This window comes from Triturus cristatus, chromosome 5_1 (genome assembly GCF_964204655.1).
Source record: "Triturus cristatus chromosome 5_1, aTriCri1.1, whole genome shotgun sequence".
NCBI lineage: Eukaryota > Metazoa > Chordata > Amphibia > Caudata > Salamandridae > Triturus > Triturus cristatus.
Window position 1 is genome coordinate 572,839,084 of NC_140587.1, and position 24,927 is coordinate 572,864,010.

Genomic DNA, 24,927 nt, shown 5'->3' on the forward strand with positions numbered 1-24,927 from the left:
TACAGAGGACTTACACAATACATTGAAGGGCCTGGGCTTGGTGGATGTCTGGTGGGAGAGACCCCGAAAGGGAAGGTATACTTCTGTTACACACCCGGCACAGGGACATACAGCCACTTAGACTATTGGTTTGCATCTGCTGCCATAGCACAGGGGGTGAAGGAGATATCATATCTGGCCCAATACCTGTCTGACCGTTCCCTGGTATTGGTGGCCTTTGGAAGGGAAGGTAGGTGCCCAGCGGTTCCACTGTGGAGACTCAGGTTGGAGGCACTAATGGACCCCTCATTTGCAGCAATGGTAGGTGAGACACTGACACACCACTTTGAGAAGAACCGGGGTAGTACAGGGAGTAGGTCCATAGACTGGGATGCGATGAAGGTGGTCCTTCATGGAGAATGTCTAAAGACCACTTAGCAGGTAAGGAGACAACTGAAATGTAGCCAGGGTAAAAACAAGATGGATCTGGGCATCATAGAGAGGTACCTACCTACTAACCCTGGCAGACTCCCAGACTGGCAGCGGTGCGGTAAGGAAATACTGGACGACTGGCGCATACTGGAGAAATTTACTCACACAGCACACCATCAGCAATTTCATGCAGAGAGGGACAGGCAGGGACACTCTTCGCCAGCTTAGAGAAACAGAACAATAAGCGGGCCCTGGCCTTGGCAATCAGAGATGACATGGGGGTACTTGTCAGGATGCAGCTATCCATTAATGAGGTATTCAAATCTCACCGGTGCAGGACATACATTGGCCAACCCAGGGGGTGGTGGGGAGGCGGGGAGTAGGTGGCCTGGGTAATGCTTCCGCAACTTGCAGAGAGCGATCATGAGACAATGCAAATGCCCATCTCCAGAGAGGAAATACTTGTGACAATAAGGAGACTAAAGATGGCGAAAACCCCTGGGGTGCGACAGACTACCTACAGAATTTTACCACCACTATGAGGGCACCATCGAGGACAAGCTGCAAGAGGTATAGCATGAGGTACTACAGAGGGGGAGACTTCTGGATACAATGAAGGAAGCAATGGTAGCGATGATACAAAACTGGGTAAGGGCCTGACAGAGGCCTCAGCATACAGGCACCCGTCCATGTTAAAAGTGGATGTAAAGATCCTTAGTGGCATACTGATGGCTCGCCTGCTGAGTCACCTACTGTCATTAATACATACAGACCAATGCGGGTTTATCCCGAAACGGAATACCCTCTGTAATCTGTGGCACCTTTCTCATGCTTATTATGCAATGCAACTGTTGGGCGATGCCTATGCCCTAGCATTTCTAGATAGCGAACAAACATTCGACTCGGTGGACTGGGGCTACCTCTGGCTGATGCTTGAAAAAGTGGGTCTCTGTCCCAAATATATATAGTGGGTTAAACTACTATGTAAGGACCCGAGAGCTAGACTGCAGACGGGCGGGACAGTCTCAGACAGTTTCCAATTGTATAGAGACACTCAGCAGGGGTGCCTCCTTGTCGCTCCTGCTGTTTGTTTTCTGACAATAAAACCTCAACTGAATTACAGTGGGGTAGACTACTCACTTGGTTTCCCTATATGCTGGTGATGCTCTGGTCAACCTGAGGTAACCAGAGAATTCGGTACCCATACTATTGAATGTAATGCTCTAATTCTGGGAGGTCTCAGGACTCTATGTCAATCAGAGAAAGTCAAGATTTTTCCCTCTGGGGACGCTGGTCGGGATTCTGACCGATGGGTTGCCAGATGTGGGACTCCCCTGAAAGACTGACAAGGAGTGATAATTGGAAATGAAGGTTGCCCACATGGAACAGGTGTTTTTGGACCTGAACGTCGGCAGAGTGTTGGAAGGGCTGTTATCAGCGGTCCAGTTATGGAGGAACCTACTCCTATCCATGAAGGGCAGAATTGCACTAGTTAAAATGGTTGTGCTGGCTCGGTGCCTGTACACCTTGCAAGGTATATTTTATGAGATTCCCCGCCATTACTACACTGAAATTGAGAGACTTGCTATGGGTGAATAAGCGGAAGCATGTTGGGCCGGTTATGCTCAAGAGGACATGGGAAAAAGAGGGCCTAGAAGTCCCAAATGTGGAGTTGTATTTCATGACAGAGCACTTACAGCACACCATCCACTGGCTGGAACCCAACAACAACTGGGAAAAAGGGCTACTGCAGGGCTCCTATGGCGCAGCATTACTGCCCACCCTGTTGATGAGGGGAACGAAGGTGCCACAGGACATACCATAAGTGGTGCACCAGGTGTGCAGGATCTGGGAACTGGCAGATAAAAGAGTGATACGCCGAGCCCAGTAGTCACCAGATATGTCTTTATGGTCTCTAAAACCATTTGTTAGGAAAGCTGGAGCTATGTTGATTGATAGATGGAAAGATGGAGGCTGCAACACGGTGGGCAACCTATACCAAGATAATTTGTTTAGTACTACAGAGGACAATATCACTTCCTATGCACTGGGGATTGGCCAATACCTGCAATATGCGAAGACTTCTGCCACGGCATGCAGGTTGTGATCGTGATTCCCGGAGGTGCCGCCGCATTCCCAGATGTTAACAGTGCTCCTGGCCATGGCGAGGGGAGGGCAACAATTGATATCTAATGTATATCGAGCATTGACAGACGATTTCCCACTGCCGTCACTCTGAATACACGATAAATGGGAAGAGGTGGTTGGGGAGCCAATGACTTCCTGAGACTGGGAACAGGTGCTTTACGGGGTGAGGACGGGTCATTCTAACACCAGTTTCAAACTGATTTAATGTAACTATGTACACCTGATGTGGGGAGCCTAAGGCAGACTCCCTGCATGTTGTGTGGTCTTGCCCATCACTGGCAGCTACTGGTGGGAGGTGATAGAGCAACTAAACAGAGCCACTGGCTCGGCAGTCCAACCCACAATTATGCAGATACTGTTAAGCCTACTCTAATCCCATGAAAAGAAGAAACTTAGCAGGAAATTCTTTTTTTTTTTTTTTTTTTTTTTAATCTCAGAATTTTTAGGGCTACAAACCCCTGTCTAGTTCCCAATGTGCGACATATAGGTTTAAGCCACTTAGCCCGGGGGGCAGCATAGGCCGGGCAAACAAAAAATATGTGCCCAACTGAATCAGCACAATCAGTACACCAACTACAAGAATCACAGGTTGTACCCTTCCATTTTTTTGTAAATGATTTAGTCGGTAAGGTGCCAACTCTAAATTGGTGGTAAAGTTTCCTGTCTCTGGGCCTGGTAATAATGTCCCAGTAGGCTTCTAGCAGGGGAGTATTTTTATGCTCTAGAAACCTGCCTGACAAGGACTCAGCTGGTACTAAGGATAAATGTTTTTGTAGCACCATTGACCAATAAAGGCTTTTAAAATGTTTTTTAGGGGGAAAACGGTTAGTAGCCGGGTTGGTCCATAGAATTCCCAGACCCATAGATTCCAAAAGTTGACTAACTTGCCTGAACCAGACAATGTTACCGGCTCCCATAATGGACCGGACATCGAGAAATGCCTTAGCATAGGGGCCTAACTCCGGGACCGTCCATAGTCTCCTCCAGAAGGCCAGTGGCCTAAACCTAGCAATATCGTCAAAGGAATGGCAGCCAAGGTCCAGCAGGAGCGGTTTCACTGGGGTAGAACAGGGGAGGCCCGTAAGTATTCTGAGAAATTTACGTTGTGCCTTAACCAAAGGGGAAAGATCAGCAAAACCCCAAAGTTCAGCGCCGTATAGAATCGCTGAATTGACCCTTGCGTTATAGATTTTAATAGGAGGGCCTATCATTTTCGACTGGGATTGCTTTTGTTCTTTAATCAGGCACCCAGAAAGCTGGGCAAATTTAAGAGTTAAGACATCTATTTGCGGCCTCCAGTCGAACTTATTTTCAAAAACCACCCCCAAATAAGTCATGACATTAGTTCGTTCGAGTAAACTATTATTCATGGACACATGGCCTTTCACACGTCTCCCTTTGTTAAAGAACATGTATTTGGTTTTTGAAACATTTACTGACAGGTTAAAGTCGGAGCAAAAGTTGACAAATACATTCAAAGCCACCTGTAACCCAGACAAAGTCTGGGATAGGAGTAGGGTGTCATCGGCAAACATGAGGAGTGGGATTTTAATACCTCCCAACATGGGGGCGTCCGTAGGTGTAGATGAAAAGTACTGCACAACTCTATTTATGAATAACAGAAATAGAGTAGGCGCAAGGACGCACCCTTGCCTGACACCCCTACTAACCTTGAATCTGTCGGTAACCTGCCCCTGTTTCCCCCATCGAACTTGTGCAAAGTTGTTTTCATGCAACCTGATGACGATGTTCAAGAGATCTGGCGGCATCCCTAACTCCTCTAATGCACCCCAGAGTTTAGTCCTATTGACTAAGTCAAATGCTGACCGCAGATCTACAAAGGCAGCATATAAAGTACCACCACATAGATAAACCGTTTTCCAGATGATCAGTTGGAACTTGAACGCCTGGTCGATGGTGCTTGTGCGAGATCTGTAACCGGCCTGCAGGGGCGAGATGACATCCTCCTGCTCGATCCAGAGCTGGATTCTTGCCAGGATCATTCTTGCAATAATTTTTTGAACTGAGTCAATTAGACTAATCGGGCGGTAGTTCCCCGGGCAGGAGCGGTCGCCTTTTTTAAAGATGGGCAGAATCTCAGCGCCCCTCCAAGAATCCGGAATGGCAGCCCCCTTAGCTACAGCATTTGCTATGAGTGCGATGTAAGGCACCCAGTTGTCAAGATCGAATTTGAAGAGGTCCGCGGGAACACAATCTATGCCAGGTGCCTTACCGCCAGGTACCCTACTTAGAGCCGACACAACCTCTTCACAATCAAATTTAAAAGTCGGGGAGGTGGACAAATCTCTGGTTAGTGGGGTGACGATCCTCTCAGCCAAGGTGGTATCCGAAAACTGGGATTCAAAATGCGACACCCAGATATCCGGGAGTACATGATTAGTAGGGACCTGAGTGCTCGGAGAATTGCCCCACTTAACAATATGCCAAAACAAGGTTAAATTCCTATGTTTACTTGCAGCCAAGAGGTCATTCCAATGGTCATTGTCCCAATCTTGTTTGGCCATGACTTTAGCCTTGCTGTAGTCTTTTCTGGCTAGTCTAATGGCAACCTGGTCTCTTGTAGTGATAGCAGATTTCAGTTTGCCATAAGACTCACGGCAAGCTTTATTATACCAAGAATTTGGTTTTAAGGTAAGTGATTTCTTGGCCTTGCAAGGTTTGGAAAAAAGAGACTTAAGGCCATGGAATAGATTTTCATGTATTTGGGTGGACTCACAACATCCTCAGGGCTCCGAAGAGCCTTTAAGTCCTTCAATGCACAGAAAACCTTTGAGCTGATCTCAGATAGTGCAACACTGTCAATGGCAACCTTTTCCCAGCGCACTCTCCGTTGGTTGTTAGTGAGGAGTGCATCAGCAGTCACTATCTCTGAGGGTTTATTTCTATGGGCTAGGGAAAGTATAAAACTCAAAACTAATGGGTTATGGTCACTCTCTGGACGGTCTAAAACCACCATATCACAAAGTGTGGGCCAGAACTCCACTTTGATTAGGGCATAATCGATTCTGCTACTACAACGTCGGCCATCGGAAAAAGTCATCCTGCCATTTTTATCGGACGGGGTCCGTCCGTTGGCAGCCCTATAACCGCGCTCCATACATAAGCTCATCCACTGGATAGCAGATTCGGTCCACCTCTTGATAGGGGGGAGATCAAGAGGAGGGATGTTCAAGATCGCATCCACTTCCAATGTGAGTGAATCCCGAGCAGTATGCAGAGGCTCAAAACAGCAGTTTAGGTCACCCAGTATTACCACGTTAGTACATGTATTGACGGTGTCCAAAAACCCATCCAATTGTAAGAAGGTGTTAGTACCGCGCCCACCAGGGAGGCCCCTATTATATACATTTATAATCAAGATTTCTGGGTCATCATTGATTTGCAATGAGATAATCAATATATCAGGGCTGTCAATGGCCAGTTCACTAAGACTACACTTGAAGGTTTGCCTTACCCATATACTAAGACCACCGGAAGGACGGCCCCTTGTTCCACTGGAAGCCCCCTTATAAAAGTTTACATATCCAGAAAAATAAATAGGGTCCACAGCCCAGGTTTCCTGGAAGACAAGGATGTCTTGGGTGGTTACCCAGGCAGACCAATCTTCGTTAATTATTTTACTACGGAGACCAGCAATATTCCAAGAGGCCAAAGTGAGTGGGGGAGGGCTAGAAGAGTCAGTCAGCAGGGGAACAGGTAGAGAACCCAGAACGGCTGGATGGGTAACGGTAATTCCAGGACCCTTACACTCGAACACAGGGGCACAGGGTTCAGAGTATGTAGTCAATGGACTGTCACTATATGACGTACGAGTACGGAATGCCGTCTCAATTCTCGATTGATTTGGGTTAACAGGACTGGTGGCCTTCATATCTGGACACTCCAGAACTGGTAATAAGGGATCGGAATTTGTATGGGGGGCTATTTGAAGAACACGAGCATAATTGGGGAACAAGACGCCCGAGTCCATATATACCCCCCTAGACCCGCCCCTACTTACTAACCGGAACATTCAGGGCCAACAAGGGCCTCATAAACACAACCCATATTTTTTTTTATTAGATTTGATGGCAGTCAATCTACCCCTTCTAGTGTGTTCAATGGTGCAAAAGAATTAGACAGTGGGAGATGAAAATCGAATCTTGGCTGGCGACGGAAGCTCCTATTGACCCTTTCCCAGCCAGTAGACATGTCACAGGATATAACACAGGGGTTGTGGGGATAAAAGTATGACAAATCCAGAGTGGATATTCCAGTGACGCTCAAAATATTGGGGTAGGAACATATATGACTCACCACCCTTGGGTCCCGAAAATTTATAATCACACAATCTCCCTCCACTTTCTTAGCCCTATTTCCCACCCAACTCACCCTACGAACAGTCAGAATCTCGGCACTTAATCTAGCCGGTAATGGCCTATTTCTATTTAACCAATGTATTACTTTATTCTTCAGCTCGCTATGAGACTCAGGCTTAGCCTGGGGGAGCCGTGGAACACCTACCATGATGACAGTGTATGGCTGCGACTCAGGAGGAAGGTTAATACATGGGAGTTTAAAAAGAAGACCATCACCCTCTATTATAGGCTGGCAAATTGTAGTATTACTCTTATCAGAAATAGCATTACAAGCTGGATCCTTAGGCATAACAGTGCTAACATGAGGGTGAGATACCTCCACAGCATGTTCTTTATGAACAAGAGAATTTGGAGGTGCGCTGACCAAAGGGGTATTACCATTAGGAACAATCCCCGTTTTAGCTGCTACATCGGAGGTTGATGGAATCTTTGGGCCAGTTGGAGTCGCTAAAATTTTCTCCAATAGAGACGTGTTGGTAAGCACCTTACTCTCAATTTTCCCTATGGAAGTAGAGAGTCTGTTTACTCTTTCATATAGGGGTAGGAAAAAGGATTTAAGTAATTGCTCTACAAGCTCGGAAAAGCCAGGGGGCAAGGGGTTGGCAGTAGGTAGGGTTGTGGAAAGATGGGAAGACCTAGGACTCCCAATAACAGGAATTAAACTATGGGGCAGATAAGAGTTAGGAGCGTCACATTGAATTACAGGTTTGGACAATTTAGACACTTTAGGCACTTTAGCGCGTCGGCCCTTGGAGAATACTCCCATATGTTTTCTTTTCCCAGAAATGGGCTTGGACTTACTGCCCAGACTCAAAGTGTCAATGCAAGACTGCACAGTATTGGGCTGTGAGAGGATCACACTAGTATTTAGAGGTAGACCGCTTGATTCAGAAATATTTATAGTATCGGGTATATTATCCAGCGGACTCTGTGCTGATATGTCCGGCGACCCTTGCGAGTCACTAGGTGGCCTGTCTAAAACTGGTTGAGGCAGCCTACCATCAGGAGAAATGGCTGTCATAATATTGCCAAGAGACGATCGCTTAGCAGAAATTTCTAGGAACAGTCTTTTTTCAGTTAATATAATTTCTTGTTCAAGAACCCGGGCTGCTCTTGTAATAAAATTATCAAGAGTCCCTGTTACACAACCCCCAATACTACTCTGAGCAATCTTCCTACCGGACCTTAGGGAAGTCATACTCAAAAGTAAAGAGCAAGCAATAGGGGGATAGCCGGAAGAAGTGGCAATGGACCTAAGAATACAGGGTAATACACCTAAAAACACGTTAAGATGAAAACACTAAAATGCTGAAATGGAATAACAGTTACAACATATGGCTAACAACCAGATAGCGATAAAACATAAACTCACAAATGCGCAAATATTTGTTTCACAGGTTCAATGGCACACTTAGGGGGTTGGCCCGTCCCGTCCTCGGCCGTCCACGAACGGCCACAAACGGCCCGCTCTTTGCCCGGTCTTCGCCCCGGGCTACGACCCACGCGCGTTCCGCTAGCGCGTTAGGGAGGAATATTATCAATGATAGCGAGGGCAAGAGGGGGCGGGGTCGGGAACAGGAGCCAGGTGAGGCGATTCGATTTGGCGCTGAGCACCGTGGTCCTCGCAGTCCCGAAACTGGGCAATTCAGCAGCTTTCCCCCTGATACAGCTTGGCGTCCGTGAGGGTCCTTTCGCTTCGTAGGTCACAACAAATGTAAGAACCGAGCCGGTGATTTATGCTGTCAGCGCCTGCGAGCGGCTCCCGCGAAGCGGGGGCCGCGAGGCGTTGGATGGATGGTTGGTGGAGGCGGGGTCGGGAAGAGGAGCCAGGTGAGGCGATTCGATTTGGCGCTGAGCACCGTGGTCCTCGCAGTCCCGAAACTGGGCAATTCAGCAGCTTTCCCCCTGATACAGCTTGGCGTCCGTGAGGGTTCTTTCGCTTCGTAGGTCACAAGAAAAGTAAGAACCCAGCCGATGATTTATGCTGTCAGCGCCTGCGAGCGGCACCCGCGAAGCGGGGGCCGCGTGGCGTTAGATGGATGGTTGGTGGAGGCGGGGTCGGGAAGAGGAGCCAGGTGAGGCGATTTGATTTGGCGCTGAGCACCGTGGTCCTCGCAGTCCCGAAACTGGGCAATTCAGCAGCTTTCCCCCTGATACAGCTTGGCGTCCGTGAGGGTCCTTTCGCTTCATAGGTCACAACAAAAGTAAGAACCCAGCCGGTGATTTATGCTGTCAGCGCCTGCGAGCGGCGCCCGCGAAGCGGGGGCCGCGAGGCGTTGGATGGATGGTTGGTGGAGGCGGGGTCGGGAAGAGGAGCCAGGTGAGGCGATTCGATTTGGCGCTGAGCACCGTGGTCCTCGCAGTCCCGAAACTGGGCAATTCAGCAGCTTTCCCCCTGATACAGCTTGGCGTCCGTGAGGGTCCTTTCGCTTCGTAGGTCACAACAAAAGTAAGAACCCAGCCGGTGATTTATGCTGTCAGCGCCTGCGAGCGGCCCCCGCAAAGCGGGGGCCACGAGGCGTTGGATGGATGGTTGGTGGAGGCGGGGTCGGGAAGAGGAGCCAGGTGAGGCGATTCGATTTGGCGCTGAGCACCGTGGTCCTCGCAGTCCCGAAACTGGGCAATTCAGCAGCTTTCCCCCTGATACAGCTTGGCGTCCGTGAGGGTCCTTTCGCTTCGTAGGTCACAACAAAAGTAAGAACCCAGCCGGTGATTTATGCTGTCAGCGCCTGCGAGCAGCACCCGCGAAGCGGGGGCCGCGTGGCGTTAGATGGATGGTTGGTGGAGGCGGGGTCGGGAAGAGGAGCCAGGTGAGGCGATTCGATTTGGCGCTGAGCACCGTGGTCCTCGCAGTCCCGAAACTGGGCAATTCAGCAGCTTTCCCCCTGATACAGCTTGGCGTCCGTGAGGGTCCTTTCGCTTCGTAGGTCAAATTACTCGGCCTGCTGTTGGCAAAACACCTCATCGCTATAAAATGGTTGGCGGCGAAGCACCTGATATTTGGGGACTGGTTTGGGACATGTCTGAGTGGGCAGTGGTGGAGGAAATACGCATGAAACACACAAGAAGGGATAAAAATGTTGGGGATGACCGCAGGCATGGGCAATCATGCTGGCCGATCTGAGTGACCCTCCAGATGCCAGGCCACGTGAAGTACTCCAGGGTGGGTAGAGTGTGGATACTGAAATACACAGGAGTAGGGGTTGAGTACAGTTGTTTGGAGTCTGACTCATGCTCAAACTTGCCCGTTTGGTGAGGGTGAATGTGAAGAACCTGCACAGAAGGTTGACCTGCTTATGAAAGAGGACTGGAATGGGGCAGTGCGGCTTTGAAGAGGTAACATTGTCTAATTCATCGAAAATTTGTGGCGTGCCGTTTAGCATCACCAACGAGTTGCACAGCCTTAAGAAACAATTGTGCTCCAATTAATGCAAGTAATCAAATGTAATCCAAATGTTAAATCCATTTTATTTCAAACGTCATAATTTCTTTATATATCACGTCAAAAGTACGAGATTCCATCATTTTTGTGCGAATTTCATGCTCAAGAATTGCCCATCGGGCCTATTCGCTGGCACATAGGAAAACTCTGTTCCTTCAAGACATCACATCATTATTCACCCAATGCATTTCGGTCTGATCAGACCTTCGTCAGGGGTATCTACGATATTAAAATATACGTCAACTCAACACGAGTTACATGCAACAACGAAAAATAACAAAAAAGTATTTCCAACTGTTTACCATAAAACTGCATCCATTATACAACTAATAAATAGTAATTCCCAAATATATGTTAACTATGTCCCCTTCTGTGCTGCACCCCAGTTATTGCCCTCTATTTCTAGCTTCATCATTGAACTATACTTCCCACAACCTTACTCTGTGCCAGTTACTAAAACCTCTTGTGAAACAAAGAAAAATTCAACCTATATCACTCGTATTTGTAACCTTGCAAATGTTAACCAATTCGATGTCCGTTACGCAAGTATACGATCCCACTCTGTTTTGCCAAATGTTTACCGAGATACACCAACAAACAATTGAATCATAACCCCACCCAATACATCCAATTGCAACCTGACTAATTTACGAAACTTCTCTTACACCCAACTCGTACCTGTAATCATCTTGCTGCAATACTATACAATATGACCTCCTCGTCCGCATCGGTTGGCTAAGAGTGATGAATAAATATGGACTTCAGAATCTTTGGGTGTGCTTCAGACTGTTCACAGGTAACATTGTCTAATTGCCACTTGTGAGAAATGCCAAGAGCTACTATCAATGAGCATAGTAATTTAAAAAGGTCATCCCTATACTACTATCTTTGTTATGGCTGCACTGCGTTTGTACGATGCCTGTTCTATAGCAATAATTGAAGACACTGTGCGCCTAATTCACAAAAGCAATTTCATCCATTAGCACATGGTTACATCCACAAATGACTTGATTTATGTTTTTTAGATAGTCACAAAGACTACCTAGGAGGTGTAAATCAATTTACTCCTGTATAATTTTAAAAAGCGATTGTGTATAATTATGCAGCAGTAACTCTCACACATAGTGTAGGAAGGGGGTGTTCCAATGTGTGGTTAGCCGTGTGAGATTGTGAACTGCCACAAACTCTTTGATTTTTAGGAATTCTCAAACCTCTCTGATTCTTTCCCATCCTGGAAATGGTCAGAGATTTGTTCCTGCACAGTGATTAGGTAATTTCCCTTCAAGAGTGAGACGAGAAACAAAGCACCCCAAATATTTTAAGATTGTATGAGGAGGGGTTTCTCCACAGGGGGAGAAATGTTTTCTATATAGAGGGGAAAAAAAGAAAAAATGTGTAACTGCACAGTGTGGCTGTCTGGAGGAACTGTACCTTGCATACAATTCTGCACTGGGGCAACAGCAACGTCTTTAAAACAAAGTCACTCAGCTGTCCCAGTGGTCCTCCAAGAAAGCTACCACTGGTGCACATTTCTAGCTGTTCAACCGGGAAGGTCTGAGAATTTGGAAAACCGTATACCGGTAGCCTTAAGCATGAGTACCTTTACAGCCTCAGATATAAGATTCCCTTTATGTATTAGGCCAGGTATATATAACTGTCCTTATCTGGAGGTTTGCTTATTTTAAAATGTACATAAATAGACCTATTGCAATCATATTTTCTTTGTGAATCTAGTGCTAAAACCACAGAGATAGTTTGAGTCAGTCTGATTGCTTCAAAGTATAGCTGTAGCTTGGACAATTGAAAAATAATATTCATTTATGCAGAACAAAGGTGCCCTCCTACAACTCCATAAATATTAACATATTTTTCTACTTCTATTTTCACATCTCCAATAAATATTAGCTTCTAAATGGGGGAAGAGAAGGATCATGCCGTGCATGGACGAGGAGATTATATTATGTTATAATACTGGAATTTATGCAGCACCGTTGTGCCACTGCTATCATCTTGTTGCACTATCAGCAGTTCAGTCTGTTCCATCCGGATTCTTGGTTACTATAACAGAGCCTGTGATTTAGCATGTGATGATGAGTTACAGGTTTTTTCTTTTGGTCTATTCTCACTTAGGTGGCTATGTGTTGTTTATTGATCTGTGGATGTGTATTTATTTTAAGGACTAGAAGCCTTTGTTATTTTATATGCATCTTCTAGTTCATTAGACCTGTATACTGCCAAGCAGAAAAGATTCTTAATTTTTGGAGCACATACAGAGAAGGCTCTCCTGCAAATAGTTTCTTTCCTGAATTTTGTGGTATTGGTTTCGAGCTATTGCTTGGATTCTGTTGGTGGCATTTTTTTAAACTCAGTTTGGTAATTATTATTCTTTACTAGAACTTTCATTCAACCAATATGTCACGACTGATCAGCTGGTCTGCAGACTAGATGGAGTTTTCTACATATGAGTGACATCAAATGAGATTATAGAGGACCATTCTTGTACTTGTAGATCTCTGCTCCCTGTGTTACTTCAGTGATTGAGAGCTTTGCATTTTCATGAGCATGTGGACATCAGGAATGCTAGGGTTTGTTGCTGACCATTACATGGACTGCAACACAGCTTGGTGTTCTGTCTCTATGTTCATTAATTCACCTGAAAGGCTCTTATTCAAAATAGAATATGTTAGAAAAATAAATTCATGACTGTATCTAAAGGTAGCATTCGGAGTGTTTTATATCATCAAATATTTTCTCTTTGTGAAGAATGCAAAGTTTGACAACTTCACATTTGATTTCTGGTAAACATTCTTGGAAATAATTTTAGATTTTAGAAGACATTTCTCCACAGGAACATACTTAATGTGAGAAGTCTCACACTAATCTTGCAAGGGCTTTCTGAATTTTATATTTCAACTAATTAAAAGAGGAAATGTTGTCTAACCCCACATTCTCCTAGGGTATGTCTACTAATTAAAGCTTTATAGAAAAATACAAGGGCACCCAAAGGAATTAGACAGGGACCTTGAGAAGTTATTATGTTACAGGAAACAGTGGTCCCTGAAAGCGAAGAAATTAGTGATACAATGAATATAGCCACAATCGGTGCTATATTGCAGCCAGTGTCCAGCCGGACAAAGGCACCTTTAATAAGTTAAATAAAGTTGGTTAACAATAATCCAAAGAGTGTAAGTACAATTTCAGTGGGATACAAGCCTGTATCCTAAAACTTACATATCACAAGGACAACATGCGAAAGACGTTCAGGCAATTTCAAGGATGTTTCTATCTGAAAATACTTAGAGTAGCGAAACATCAAATGCATATATGGTCACCTTCACATCACTTTATATGCAAAAAATAGAATGTGTAAGGTAGACAACTGTGTCGACGGCGTTTCGATCCTAATCAGGGGGATATCGGATCATCTTGGCATTAAGGAACTGGTATTCTAGTTTGGACAAGAAGCCTTGGTCCAAACCCGATGTTGTAACCTGTTGGATGATTTGTTTTAGTTCATTTGTGGGGTTGGTGGGAAGTTTACAGTAGTGGTCTGTATTCTCCAGTTGCCAGTTGACTGGGTTCAACACCTGTCCTCGACGCCCCTCCGAGTCTCAGTATTTCGGAATCTCGTTATCCGAGGTAATTAATTAATTTTTTCCCCCCTTTTTCTACCCTTGCATGGTTACGGCATCACCGATTCGCACCAACTGCTTTCACTCCTTCACTACGAGGTATCCGTTTTCGCATGACCTCTCATTCAGTGGCTGGCTTTCTATTTATTCTCTCTATACATTTAACCATCATTTCTGTCGCTCAACGCTTGCGCGCACAGCCCACTGTTCCCTTAAATGTGTATTCCTTTACCGTAAGATCACTCTTGTGTGGTTAACAAAATGCTTCACTTCGTTTTTCATTTATGATTTATATGTAGTTAACCACGCTCTCCGTTGCCCTACCCTTGTACGCATAGCCTAATGATCCCGCAAGGCGCAATCCTTTATCGTAAGATCACTCAACTGTAATTATATTGCTCTACCTTTTATCAGTAATTGTTCATTATATAGTTTTCCAGTCACATCGCTATTCCTCCTCCTTAGCCATTGTGCGCTCCAAATGCTGCAGCTTACTTTACTTCCTTTCCACTATTTTACTCCTTTTTGTATAACCTTATTCATGCTACTTCATGGGTTATCAAACGCACACCCCGGCACCCCTTATTATGTCCGTGCTTCTGGAACTTCAAATTGCATTGTTCTGACCACCACCATTTTGTGATCTGTAAAGTATTTGCCTTAAATGTATATAGTTGCCTTTTCTGATGCACGTTTTTACTCTGCCTTTTTGATCTTTTGGAAGGTTGAATTAATTACTGTGTTATTCCTTCCCCTTTTCCCACCTTTCTTCCAATGTTTCCTTCAATTGTTGCAATGTTGTAAAATTATTTATTGTAATTCAGGCTTTTGAACATGGGCAATTTATTTGATTAGTCCTGAAGATGATCCGATATCCCCCTGATAAGGATCGAAACGCCGTCGACACAGTTGTCTACCTTACACATTCTATTTTTTGCATATAAAGTGATGTGAAGGTGACCATATATGCATTTGATGTTTCGCTACTCTAAGTATTTTCAGATAGAAACATCCTTGAAATTGCCTGAACGTCTTTCGCATGTTGTCCTTGTGATATGTAAGTTTTAGGATACAGGCTTGTATCCCACTGAAATTGTACTTACACTCTTTGGATTATTGTTAACCAACTTTATTTAACTTATTAAAGGTGGCTTTGTCTGGCTGGACACTGGCTGCAATATAGCACCGATTGTGGCTATATTCATTGTATCACTAATTTCTTTGCTTTCAGGGACCACTGTTTCCTGTAACATACTAATTAAAGCTTGCCAGCACCGCATCCACTACTTAGAATAATGTTGATTGAGTGACATGGCTTCATTCCTTACTTGTATGGAGGCAGACAGAGGCTCTGCTGTATGTTGGGGAACTGCTGATCTTTCTATGTGTATTCCGCTGCTGTTAATGTGTAAGAAAGTAGTTATATTAATTGTTATCTCGCGCTTCCTGTTACGACATTACAACGTGCTGATTGGGTGGCCCTCTCCAATCAGATGCGAGCGCGGGAGGAGCCAGTTGTGCCCCCCCCCCCAATTACTTTATGCAAGCCGTAGCGCAGACACACCGGTATCATTCCTTACTTGTTTGAGAGCAGACAGAGACTTCACTGTATGTTGGGGAACTGCTGACCTTTTTATGTCTACTCCGCTGCTGTTTATGAGTTCGCAAGTCATTTTTTTACTTTTAAACTGTTATCTCGTGCTTCCTGTTACGGCATTGCAATGCACTGATTGGGTGGCCCTGTCCAATCAGTCCCGAGTTTGGGAGGAGCCAGTTGTGCCCCCGGCTACTTTATGCAAGCCGAAGTGCAGACGCGCCAGTTTCATTCCTACTTGTTTGGGGGCAGACAGGGACTCCGCTGTATGTAGGGGAACTGCTGAACTTTTTATGTGTACTCCGCTGTTGTTAATGTGTTCGCAAGTCATTTTTTTACTTTTTAAAAAATTGTTATCTCACGTTTCCTGTTACGGCATTGCAACACGCTGATTGGGTGGCCCTGTCCAATCAGGCACGAGCTCTGGAGGAGCCAGTTGTGCTCCCCAGCTACTTTATGCAAGTCGTAGCGGAGATGCCAAAGGCGTGCCAAAGGCAAGCCCACCTGCACCCGTCTGCGCCTGGATGTTGCCAGGTGCCCTGACCTTTTGGATACCTACAGGCCAGTTTATTTCCTTTCCTTTAGAGCTCAGATGAATCCCTGCATTGACCAGGCCTGGGTTCCAGCGGATCACCCTTTTTGCTTTAAACAATGTGAGTTTAAGATTGGAATGGGTGGCCATATTATGACACCTCCCTGCCATATTTTCAAATTCAAATTTCTTAGCCTTAACTGCCGTTCATTAGTAAAACACTATGCTGAAGTGTTTGCCATGATTTAAGATGAGGTGCCTGACATCCTTTTTTTCAACTGAAACCTGGTTCACCCCTGACATTGAGGCCATGCCGCTGTTGGCTCTTCCTCAGGGCTATACAATGAAGAATTTCATTAGAACGGGTAGTAGAGGGGGGGGGCATCACATTTTTCTTTAAAATTAGCTACTATTGCAGTCTCACTAGAGAGACTATTTCTGACTGTGAAAGTGCCCTCTTTAAAGTCACACTTAACTGCATCTTTACCCTATCAGGGCTGCTCATCTATTGCCCCCCTGGTCCTTTGAAAACTTTTAGGGAAGCAGTAATTAATATAATCGGCATACAGGCGACCAAGACTGCAAACTTTAATATCCTGGGGGATCTTAATCTCCACCTGGAGGCCAGCCAAGACAGTGAGATTGCCACAATTTTGGTTGGATCTTGCAGCTTGCCAGATAGTGCAATGCGTCCCTAGTATTACACATTCAGCAGGGCATATTTTAGATCCTGCGTTCACGAACATAGCATTTATGAAGATTCCCACCCTCTCTCCTTATTGCCTGGTTCAACCACTTTTTAACCTCTATGACGTTACAGGGTGAAGGCCCACCATCATGCGTTTTCCCCAAGCCTATTCTTAAACACCCTGGCGCAAGCTGGATTCAAATCACTTTCGAGATCTCCTATTAACTCAGATGCCTCAATTACCTTCTGATACAGAAGTAGCAATCAACCTTTTCCATGAATGGCTTATGCATACTCTCGACAAATGCATTCCCGCCAAACATACGTATAGTTTAAGAACACTCGCCAGTCCTTGGTTTAACGAGACTCTGACCCAGGTGAAAAAAAACTGCAAGGTACTGGAACGTGCCTGGAGACGTTCTGATGATCCTGGTCTCAAGATACAATTTCATTCAGCTATTAAGGCCTGTCATAAACTCATTTGAAAGTCTAGCGCTGACTACTTTGCAGATACAATTAAAAACAGCAGCAACCCAGCTAAAAGTATCTTCTCCCTTCTAAAGGACATTAGAATACCCTCTCCGGCAGGTGAACCCACTATCACCTCGAACATTCAGTGTAAAGATCTGGCCACCTTTTTTATTATGAATGTTGACGGTATCTACAACATCTTCCCCTCCACTACCAGCAATGAAGGTCCTGAGGCTTTGACTAGTCTCCATGATCCCTCATTACTCTCTTTTCCGGCATTATCCCATGAAGAATTGTGAACCCTTTGCAAAATAATCAAATCGGGCTCACCAGCTGACCCACTTAAACCAGACCAGTTTCAGAAATTTCTACCACAGCTTTCATCTATTTGCTGTGAACTGATAAATCTGTCCTTGTCGTCAGCAGTGGTACGCCCTCTGTGGAAACATGGCAAGGTTATACCTTGGTGTATCCAAGCCAGAAAACGTTTGCCCCATTTCCCTACCTCCCTTTGTGGCAAAAATTACTAAATCCCACATCCACTCAATTTTAACTGAATTCATGGAGTCCGTTGAAGGCTTGGATTCCTCGTAGAATGACTTTAGACCCCCCCCCCTCAGCACCAAATCTGCTCTGCTGATGGTTACCAAATACTTGCGGGGCCTCCTGAATGAGGGTAACACCTCAGCTCTGAACCTACTCGACTTAAGCGCTGCATTTGACACAGTATCAAACACGATAATGGTGCGACGCCTAAAGGAGATAGGTATTGGAGTTGCCGCCCTAGCTTGGTTTACATCATTTCTGTCTGAAAAATATTTCCAAGTGGAACCCCCATGGCTCTCTGGCGCATACCGTACTTTATGGAGTGCCGCAGGGAACAGCTCTAAGCCCTACACTATTCAACATATACATACAACCCCTTGCGGTTGTAGCAAAAGATAGAGGGCTCTCTTTGGTTTCCTATGCTGATGATACTCAGTTCGTGATCACTCTTTCCAACAACTCTAGCCAGAACATGGTCAAGTTCCAGGATGGTGGGCATTGCGGATTGGATGGTGGCCAACTGCCTGCAGTTGAATGCTAACAAATCAGAGATCCTTCTCCTAGGAAAAGACACCAATATATGGAGCGATCATTGGTGGCTTGCTTCATTGCGGGCAGCCCCATTGCATAAGGAGGATGTAAAAACTCTGGGTGTCTGGATCGATAGTACTTTGACTTTTCAGTCACAGATGAAATCAGTGGCTGGTGTCTGTTTTGGGCTCTGACGAGGACTTAAGCCTCTGCTTGGGTTCTTCCATGCACAGACATGCCAGATTATTATCCAGTTCACCATACTCTCGAGACTGGACTATTGTTACTCTCTGTACCGGGGTGCCAACGAAGCAAGGATTAATTGTCTTCAGAGGGCGCAAAACACTTTGGCAATGTATAAAAGAGTAGGCAAATAAAAAACACTTTTGGGACAAAGATACTCTTCAAGTACCAGTTGAATGTCCTCGGTCTATTCAATAATCCAGTAGTTGTTCAGTTTGCTATAAATGAAATGTTGTGAGAAATCACTGATGTATATGTAGAAGTCTGAGCGACAATGTGCTGTATTATTCTGGTTCTGACTCCGAATATGTACAGTACATTTTTATAACTTCAGATCAGTTGCAACACACATGTGTGCTTTATTGGAGAAGTGCATGCTCTATGTATCCGCTGGTGTTTGGTTACACATAATATCGGAACCAAAAATATTGTGCAACACAATATCATGTCAAGAATATCGAGGATAAAAATATTGTGAATGTACGTTTCTATAGGTAAGCAAAGCTTTACTGTACATAACTCCACACACATGTAACATATATATATATATATATATATATATATATATATATACATACACACATATATATATTTCTTCAAGGTACATATATGTGGAGTTAACAATGGTAAATCTATCCTTACCTATTTACACTCATCTTCTCGATATTTAGACACAATATTCTGTCCACATGATATTCTGTTGGTGATCTGCTGAGAGATATTTAGGATTACAGTTATTACCTCAGTCTATAACCATAGATACAGAAAAGGTTGGTGAAGTGTTAAAGTGGTTGTTTCCTCCTTCAGTTAAGTAAATCTTGAGTTTTTGAGTCATTGCTAACCTTTAAAGGGAAATAATGCAGAACTGTTCTGCCATTATCTCTGTTATAAAAGGGAACGGTTTTCCTTAGATCTGATGAACCAGACAACGCTTTTGTGCATTTAATGAAAAATGTACAGGAGCTTATTCACCCTAATCCAGGACAATAATTGTCATAAAGGCAGATGATTCAAACATGCTTTTAAGGCAATCTTGCATCAATTTAGTACATATACTGGTTAACTTCAATGTAGGGGCCTGCTATTTTAGAAAGTTATCTCCAACCAAAATAAACTATTCAATTTCGGACAAGAAACAAATGCCCATAAAATCAGCATGTTCAGAATAGAGATATTACTTTAATGATGTTCATTTATATTTAATATAAAACCTTTCTGACATCTGCACGAGTGATGGCTGTCAGGCAGTTACACTGGATGCAAAGATTCAGATTTTGTAAAGCACTTCAGTGCTTCGTCAGGCTAGTAAGCGCTATGTAAATTCAATTACAATTTTGAAAATATGTGAAACTAAATTCCACAGCAGATATTCTTTCTTGCACTGTAGAGTACACTGAAGACAAAAGTTAAACTCCAAAGCAAGAGTTTGTTTTTTCGGCTCACTGATTCTTACCAACCATAGCTCCTTCAACATTGCTAGATCAGGTCAGCAAAGCTATGTTCGAGGATGAAAAGAAGCTTTGGATTCAACAGGATTTAAGATGAACAATCTAAAATGGATTATGATTTATAAGTCACTATGGTACATAAACACAGATGACCTGCTTAAAGATGTACTCTTCTGGTCGCTTGATGTCAAAATCTCCAATCATGTTGACTCTCAAAAAAACATTTAACTGGTCCAAATAAATGTTTTATGTCTTTTAATGGCAGTGAATATGCAAATGTACATACACACATATTTATCCTAAAAGTGACAACAAGAAAGCTAAAGGTTTATTAATGCCCATACTAGAATCAAAATGGCATACAATAACATTTAACTTTATAGTAGAACTTTCAAACTCCAGGATGTTAACATCACTTTCATGGCATTTGACCCATCCAGCAACATTTTGGGTCATTAAATGGTTTCCTAATGCTGAGACCCAAGTACTAATTGTTTTAATTGGTTATTTGACTTCATTGTCTAGACCTGTTGCCAGCAAAACAATTATTTTATTTTGCAAGCAGATAACTCTCTGGAGGAGCGCATAAAAATAAGCTGCATGTAAAAGCAGAGCTGATGAGAGGTAGGGATAAGGAAAAGGTTTATGGCGCTCACAGTATTTAATCATACTTGATAACTCAAAGGCAATTATACAATAATAAATCATTTTTATCACTTCTATGATAAGTAGGGAGCTAACTCCACTTCCAGAACTCTCTGTACATCAAAGAATTTCATGAAATGGGGTAGGACTGTACCCTACTAGGAGACACATTCAGTGAGGGAATGTACGTTACTTTTGATACCTAATGCTATGGAGCTGAATAGGGAGCTAACAGCATTCCACAACTCTCTGTTAACCAAAGAATGTCATGAAATGGGGTAGGGCTGTACCCTACCAGGAGACACATTCATTGAGGAAATGTATGTTACTTTTGATACCTAATGCTATGGAGCTGAATAATGGATGGAAATATTCACCAGTAACAAGGGACAGTCAAAACAATATGTGTGCAGTGATAATGGTTTATTTGTCACACATTTTTATAGATACATTTGTCTGAAGATCAGGGAACCTACAGATAGATGTAAAGTAGTCGATATTAGAATATTATGGCAATTTTTAAAACAAATGTACTGTTGACAAAGGATGTGCCCAAATAAACTGTTTTGTGAAGGGAGGACTAATTAAACAGAGCATAAGCAACGCATAAGTGTAAATGCAGCATTGTGAACTTGGAAAACGAAAAGAAGTGAAAGGCAATGCAAATAAAATTGGAAAGAATAATAATACAAGCAATCACATTATAAGAGATAGAGGTATTTGGATGCAGCACACAGTGAATGAGACAGAAATTCAAAGATAGTAATTGGAGTACAGTGAGCAAAAGGAGTAAAACAAATGACAGAGTGAGTGAGTCAAAGTAAAAGAGAGTGGAGAGTTGAGTGACTTAGTTATGTAAATCCCAATGCAGCTTTTACTTTACCTGTACATTGTGAAATAACTGTAGATCGTGCAAGCTTAAGGTCACTTGACTTTACCCAGCATGCCTCTATATGATAGCACAAAAGAAGTGGCCTTAATCAATCTGTTTTCTCAGTACCTAAGGACTAAATTTTCCCAATGTGGTAATTAGCTAAATAAATCAGTCACTCTTGTATGAAGTAGAATTACCACTCATGATGAAACCTAACTTGCTATCAGAGTAGCAATTAAGAGGCAATCCGAGAAGTTTGGATTCTATATGTAGATGTAGGTTTTATATAGACTTGTGGAGAATCTCTGAAATGTGTGTTAACTTGTGCTCATTAGTGAAGTTGATGAATGTTGAACAGACAACATAAAGGTGGAAGGTCACAAATTCCTTATTGAGTCTTCAAGTTACCCAATCCTAATTTCCCAAAGAGATTTGAAAGCAAAATGTTGCATTTGATATTCCACATACTTACTCATCTATCTGTGAGACACATGCTTCCACTTCTCGCAGTACAGTTTGAAGCTTGCATAGCAACTTCTGATACACGTCTTGTGTTTCTAAATCATCCTCTTTCAGCAGATACCGCAAGCCATGGCCATCCTGTTGGCCTAAAGAGTGTCCTGATGGTGCCGCCATTGTTGTTATTGTGTGCTGGATGTACACCATAGGATTCAATTTACCTGTATGAGAAAACCTACAATTAACAAGTTCAGATTTTAGAGACAACAGTCTAAGCATGACTTTTTGGAGTGCTAAAATGTTTGCCAAAAATGATTACTGTGACCCAAGTAAAACCAGCATTACGCTACAATGCAAATGTACACCTGAAAACAGGGACAAAGTAAATTAACATTAGTGAGAGGCTGGGGTAACTAAGCACAGATGATGTGGGTATTTTGTGATGTGCTGAAATTGATAAAACAAGAGAAATAGAGGTACTTAAGGAAGTGAAGGAAGCCAGAGATCATCTTGAGCTAAGAGTCCTGTGAATAAATATTATAAATATTAGGTAGTTATAGTTAGGACCTAGTTTCCATAGGAAAAGCGTTTTTTGTTTTGCCAATAACTTTGATGCTGTTTGATGAATCCTTGCGAAGTTTTCAAAACTCATTCGCCACTCACTTCAGCTGCCGTGTTGAAAGTTTTGGGTGATCCATCAAGCGGGGGTGGAGAAAATGGGTGCATTCCAAAATGCGTTTTTCGAATACAATTTCCCATATAAATTTATCACAACTTCAGCCTGACTCACTGGACAGAATTATACTAAATACGGCAGAAAGCTAGTTCTTGGTCCAGAAAGTGTGCTTTTTTTTGATTTGGTGTAGATCTGTTCAGTAGTCTTAGAGATATTAAAAGAAAACCAAATTTGTTATCTAGGGACCAGGAAGTGTTGGCAGCCATCTTGGAACTCGGACTCAGTTGAGTCCCCCCAAAAAAGCATAAAAATAAAGAAAAGGGGACAGGGTAGGAATCCTCTGAACCCCTATGTCTGGTGGTGGGGTCCCACAGGAACCCTAACGGGGTTAAAAAAATAGTTTTCACTTTTGCTGTGAAATCGTGGGTAGATCCCTGAATTTGCAGCAAAATTGAGGGGAAAAACAAGTGCGGTCTCCCACAATTGTTTGTATTTCATCCCTTGGAGTGGGCCAGGTCCAGGGGCATATTTCAACATATGTTAATACAATGTATAGACAAGATCCGCTACCGCATGTTTCTTGGGGTGGTCTGTGGTTTAAGGCGCATCACTACCACCACGGAACAAAACAAGATCGAGGACAGCCTTGACATCTGTCCGCTCACAGAATTTACTTTTTGGTAAGATATTTTTGGCTTGCCTCCCCCAAGATGCTGTCCCTTCACCATCGTGATCTGACCTTGAATTGCGCATCTGCTCACACTCTTTGCAGCAGCTACTCATTTCTTATTCCCTCCATCTCTAAACCACAAGCCGTTTCCCATCTTCCCGACTTGAATAACAGTTTAATTGCACAAACACTGTGTCGTGATTATAACATATTTGATTTTTGGCCATGCAGCGGGTAGGATTTTTGCAGCTGTGCTTGGATGTGCCTTTTCATGCTGTTGCAAAGACAACAGAATGGATACTTCTGCTTGAATCATTGCATTAAATAACTGGGTTAATCTAAGGTGCTTCTACTTTCATCCACACTTTGATTGGGAATGGCTTTAAGGAATGAGTAGGCTTCAGGAGTTCCTTAGCAAATGTGCCATCGGAAAGTTGTTTGATGTTAAATGAGGATGGATGAGTGTCTCATTATTTCAGTGGCAATTGCTCGGTTTCAATTAGTGCACCTTCATGAAAATTCATCTAGACTGCAAGTCATGTTGGTTTCCTTTTTTCTTTCCTAAACATAGAGCCCTTGGAGGTCAGCTGTTGTACCCTGTTGTGGGTACAAAGCTGACCATATTTAAAGTAAGTGTACCAAGTCATGTTGGTGCCTGGGTACTTACACACATCATGAAGTATAGTTGTTTTGAGGGACAGTCCTGTCGCAGGGATTTTTTTCTAAATCCGTAGAAACACGTTTGGGTAAGTAACCACATGGTGAGAGAAGGAAAGTTCACAGCACATTGACCATCTTGGGTGATCATTAAGTGTCCTTTCTCTATGGATTCCACCCTTCAAAATAGCTGGCTAGGTACACTGCCATCAATACCAACTTAAGGCTGGTGATCATGATGATTCTATGGGTCTCTGGCCTATATATTCACAGCTGGTTCAATGTCCTTGCTAGGTTGTGCTCTCTTACCCTTCTCAGTGGAACTGAAGTATTTTAATTCATATAAATGGGATCTAGCAAACCTGAGGTGCCTCTTAGTCTGACACCAAAGGGAAACATTTCTGTGTCTCTTAGTCTAAGACTATTTCCTGACAGTGTTTAACGTTGCCATCTGCTATAAAAGGATTATGCATCATGGTAGCATGAACTGCTGATGTCGATGTGACACTGATGCTTTTGCGTCTTTCAATGTGCAGCCCAAATAATTAGCATTTCTAGGTTAGCTTTCCCAGTGTTAAAAGGCACTGAAGTCTCTAAATCATAATCACACATTTTAAAATTAATTGTTCTGCCAGTTGAATATACCTATACTTTAAACAATGTCATAGGTTGTCTTTGTGTCCTTTGAACTATTACAACTTTATAAGGCTTTATTAATAACATAGTGGTTGTGGGAAAAAATACCTTCATAAGGCCCTTCAGGGTGAATAATGTACTGGGTTTGGGAGATAACATGACCCTAACCACTTGGCATGGTCAAGTGGATAGGTTTTAGCCATGAATTTAAGGGAAATTACACCAATTCTCAACATTAGCAACAT

At 43.5% G+C, this 24,927-nt stretch overlaps 1 protein-coding gene across 1 annotated transcript in view; it reads right to left on the minus strand.

Annotated features, from left to right (window-relative positions):
* PREX2 (phosphatidylinositol-3,4,5-trisphosphate dependent Rac exchange factor 2) overlaps positions 1–24,927 on the minus strand; it is a 1,250,200-nt gene that overhangs the window by 483,347 nt on the left and 741,926 nt on the right. Inside the window, exon 26 of the mRNA XM_085605489.1 lies at positions 22,057–22,264. Within this exon, the coding sequence (XP_085461615.1) occupies positions 22,057–22,264 (208 nt within the window). The remainder of the gene's footprint in view (positions 1–22,056; positions 22,265–24,927) is intronic.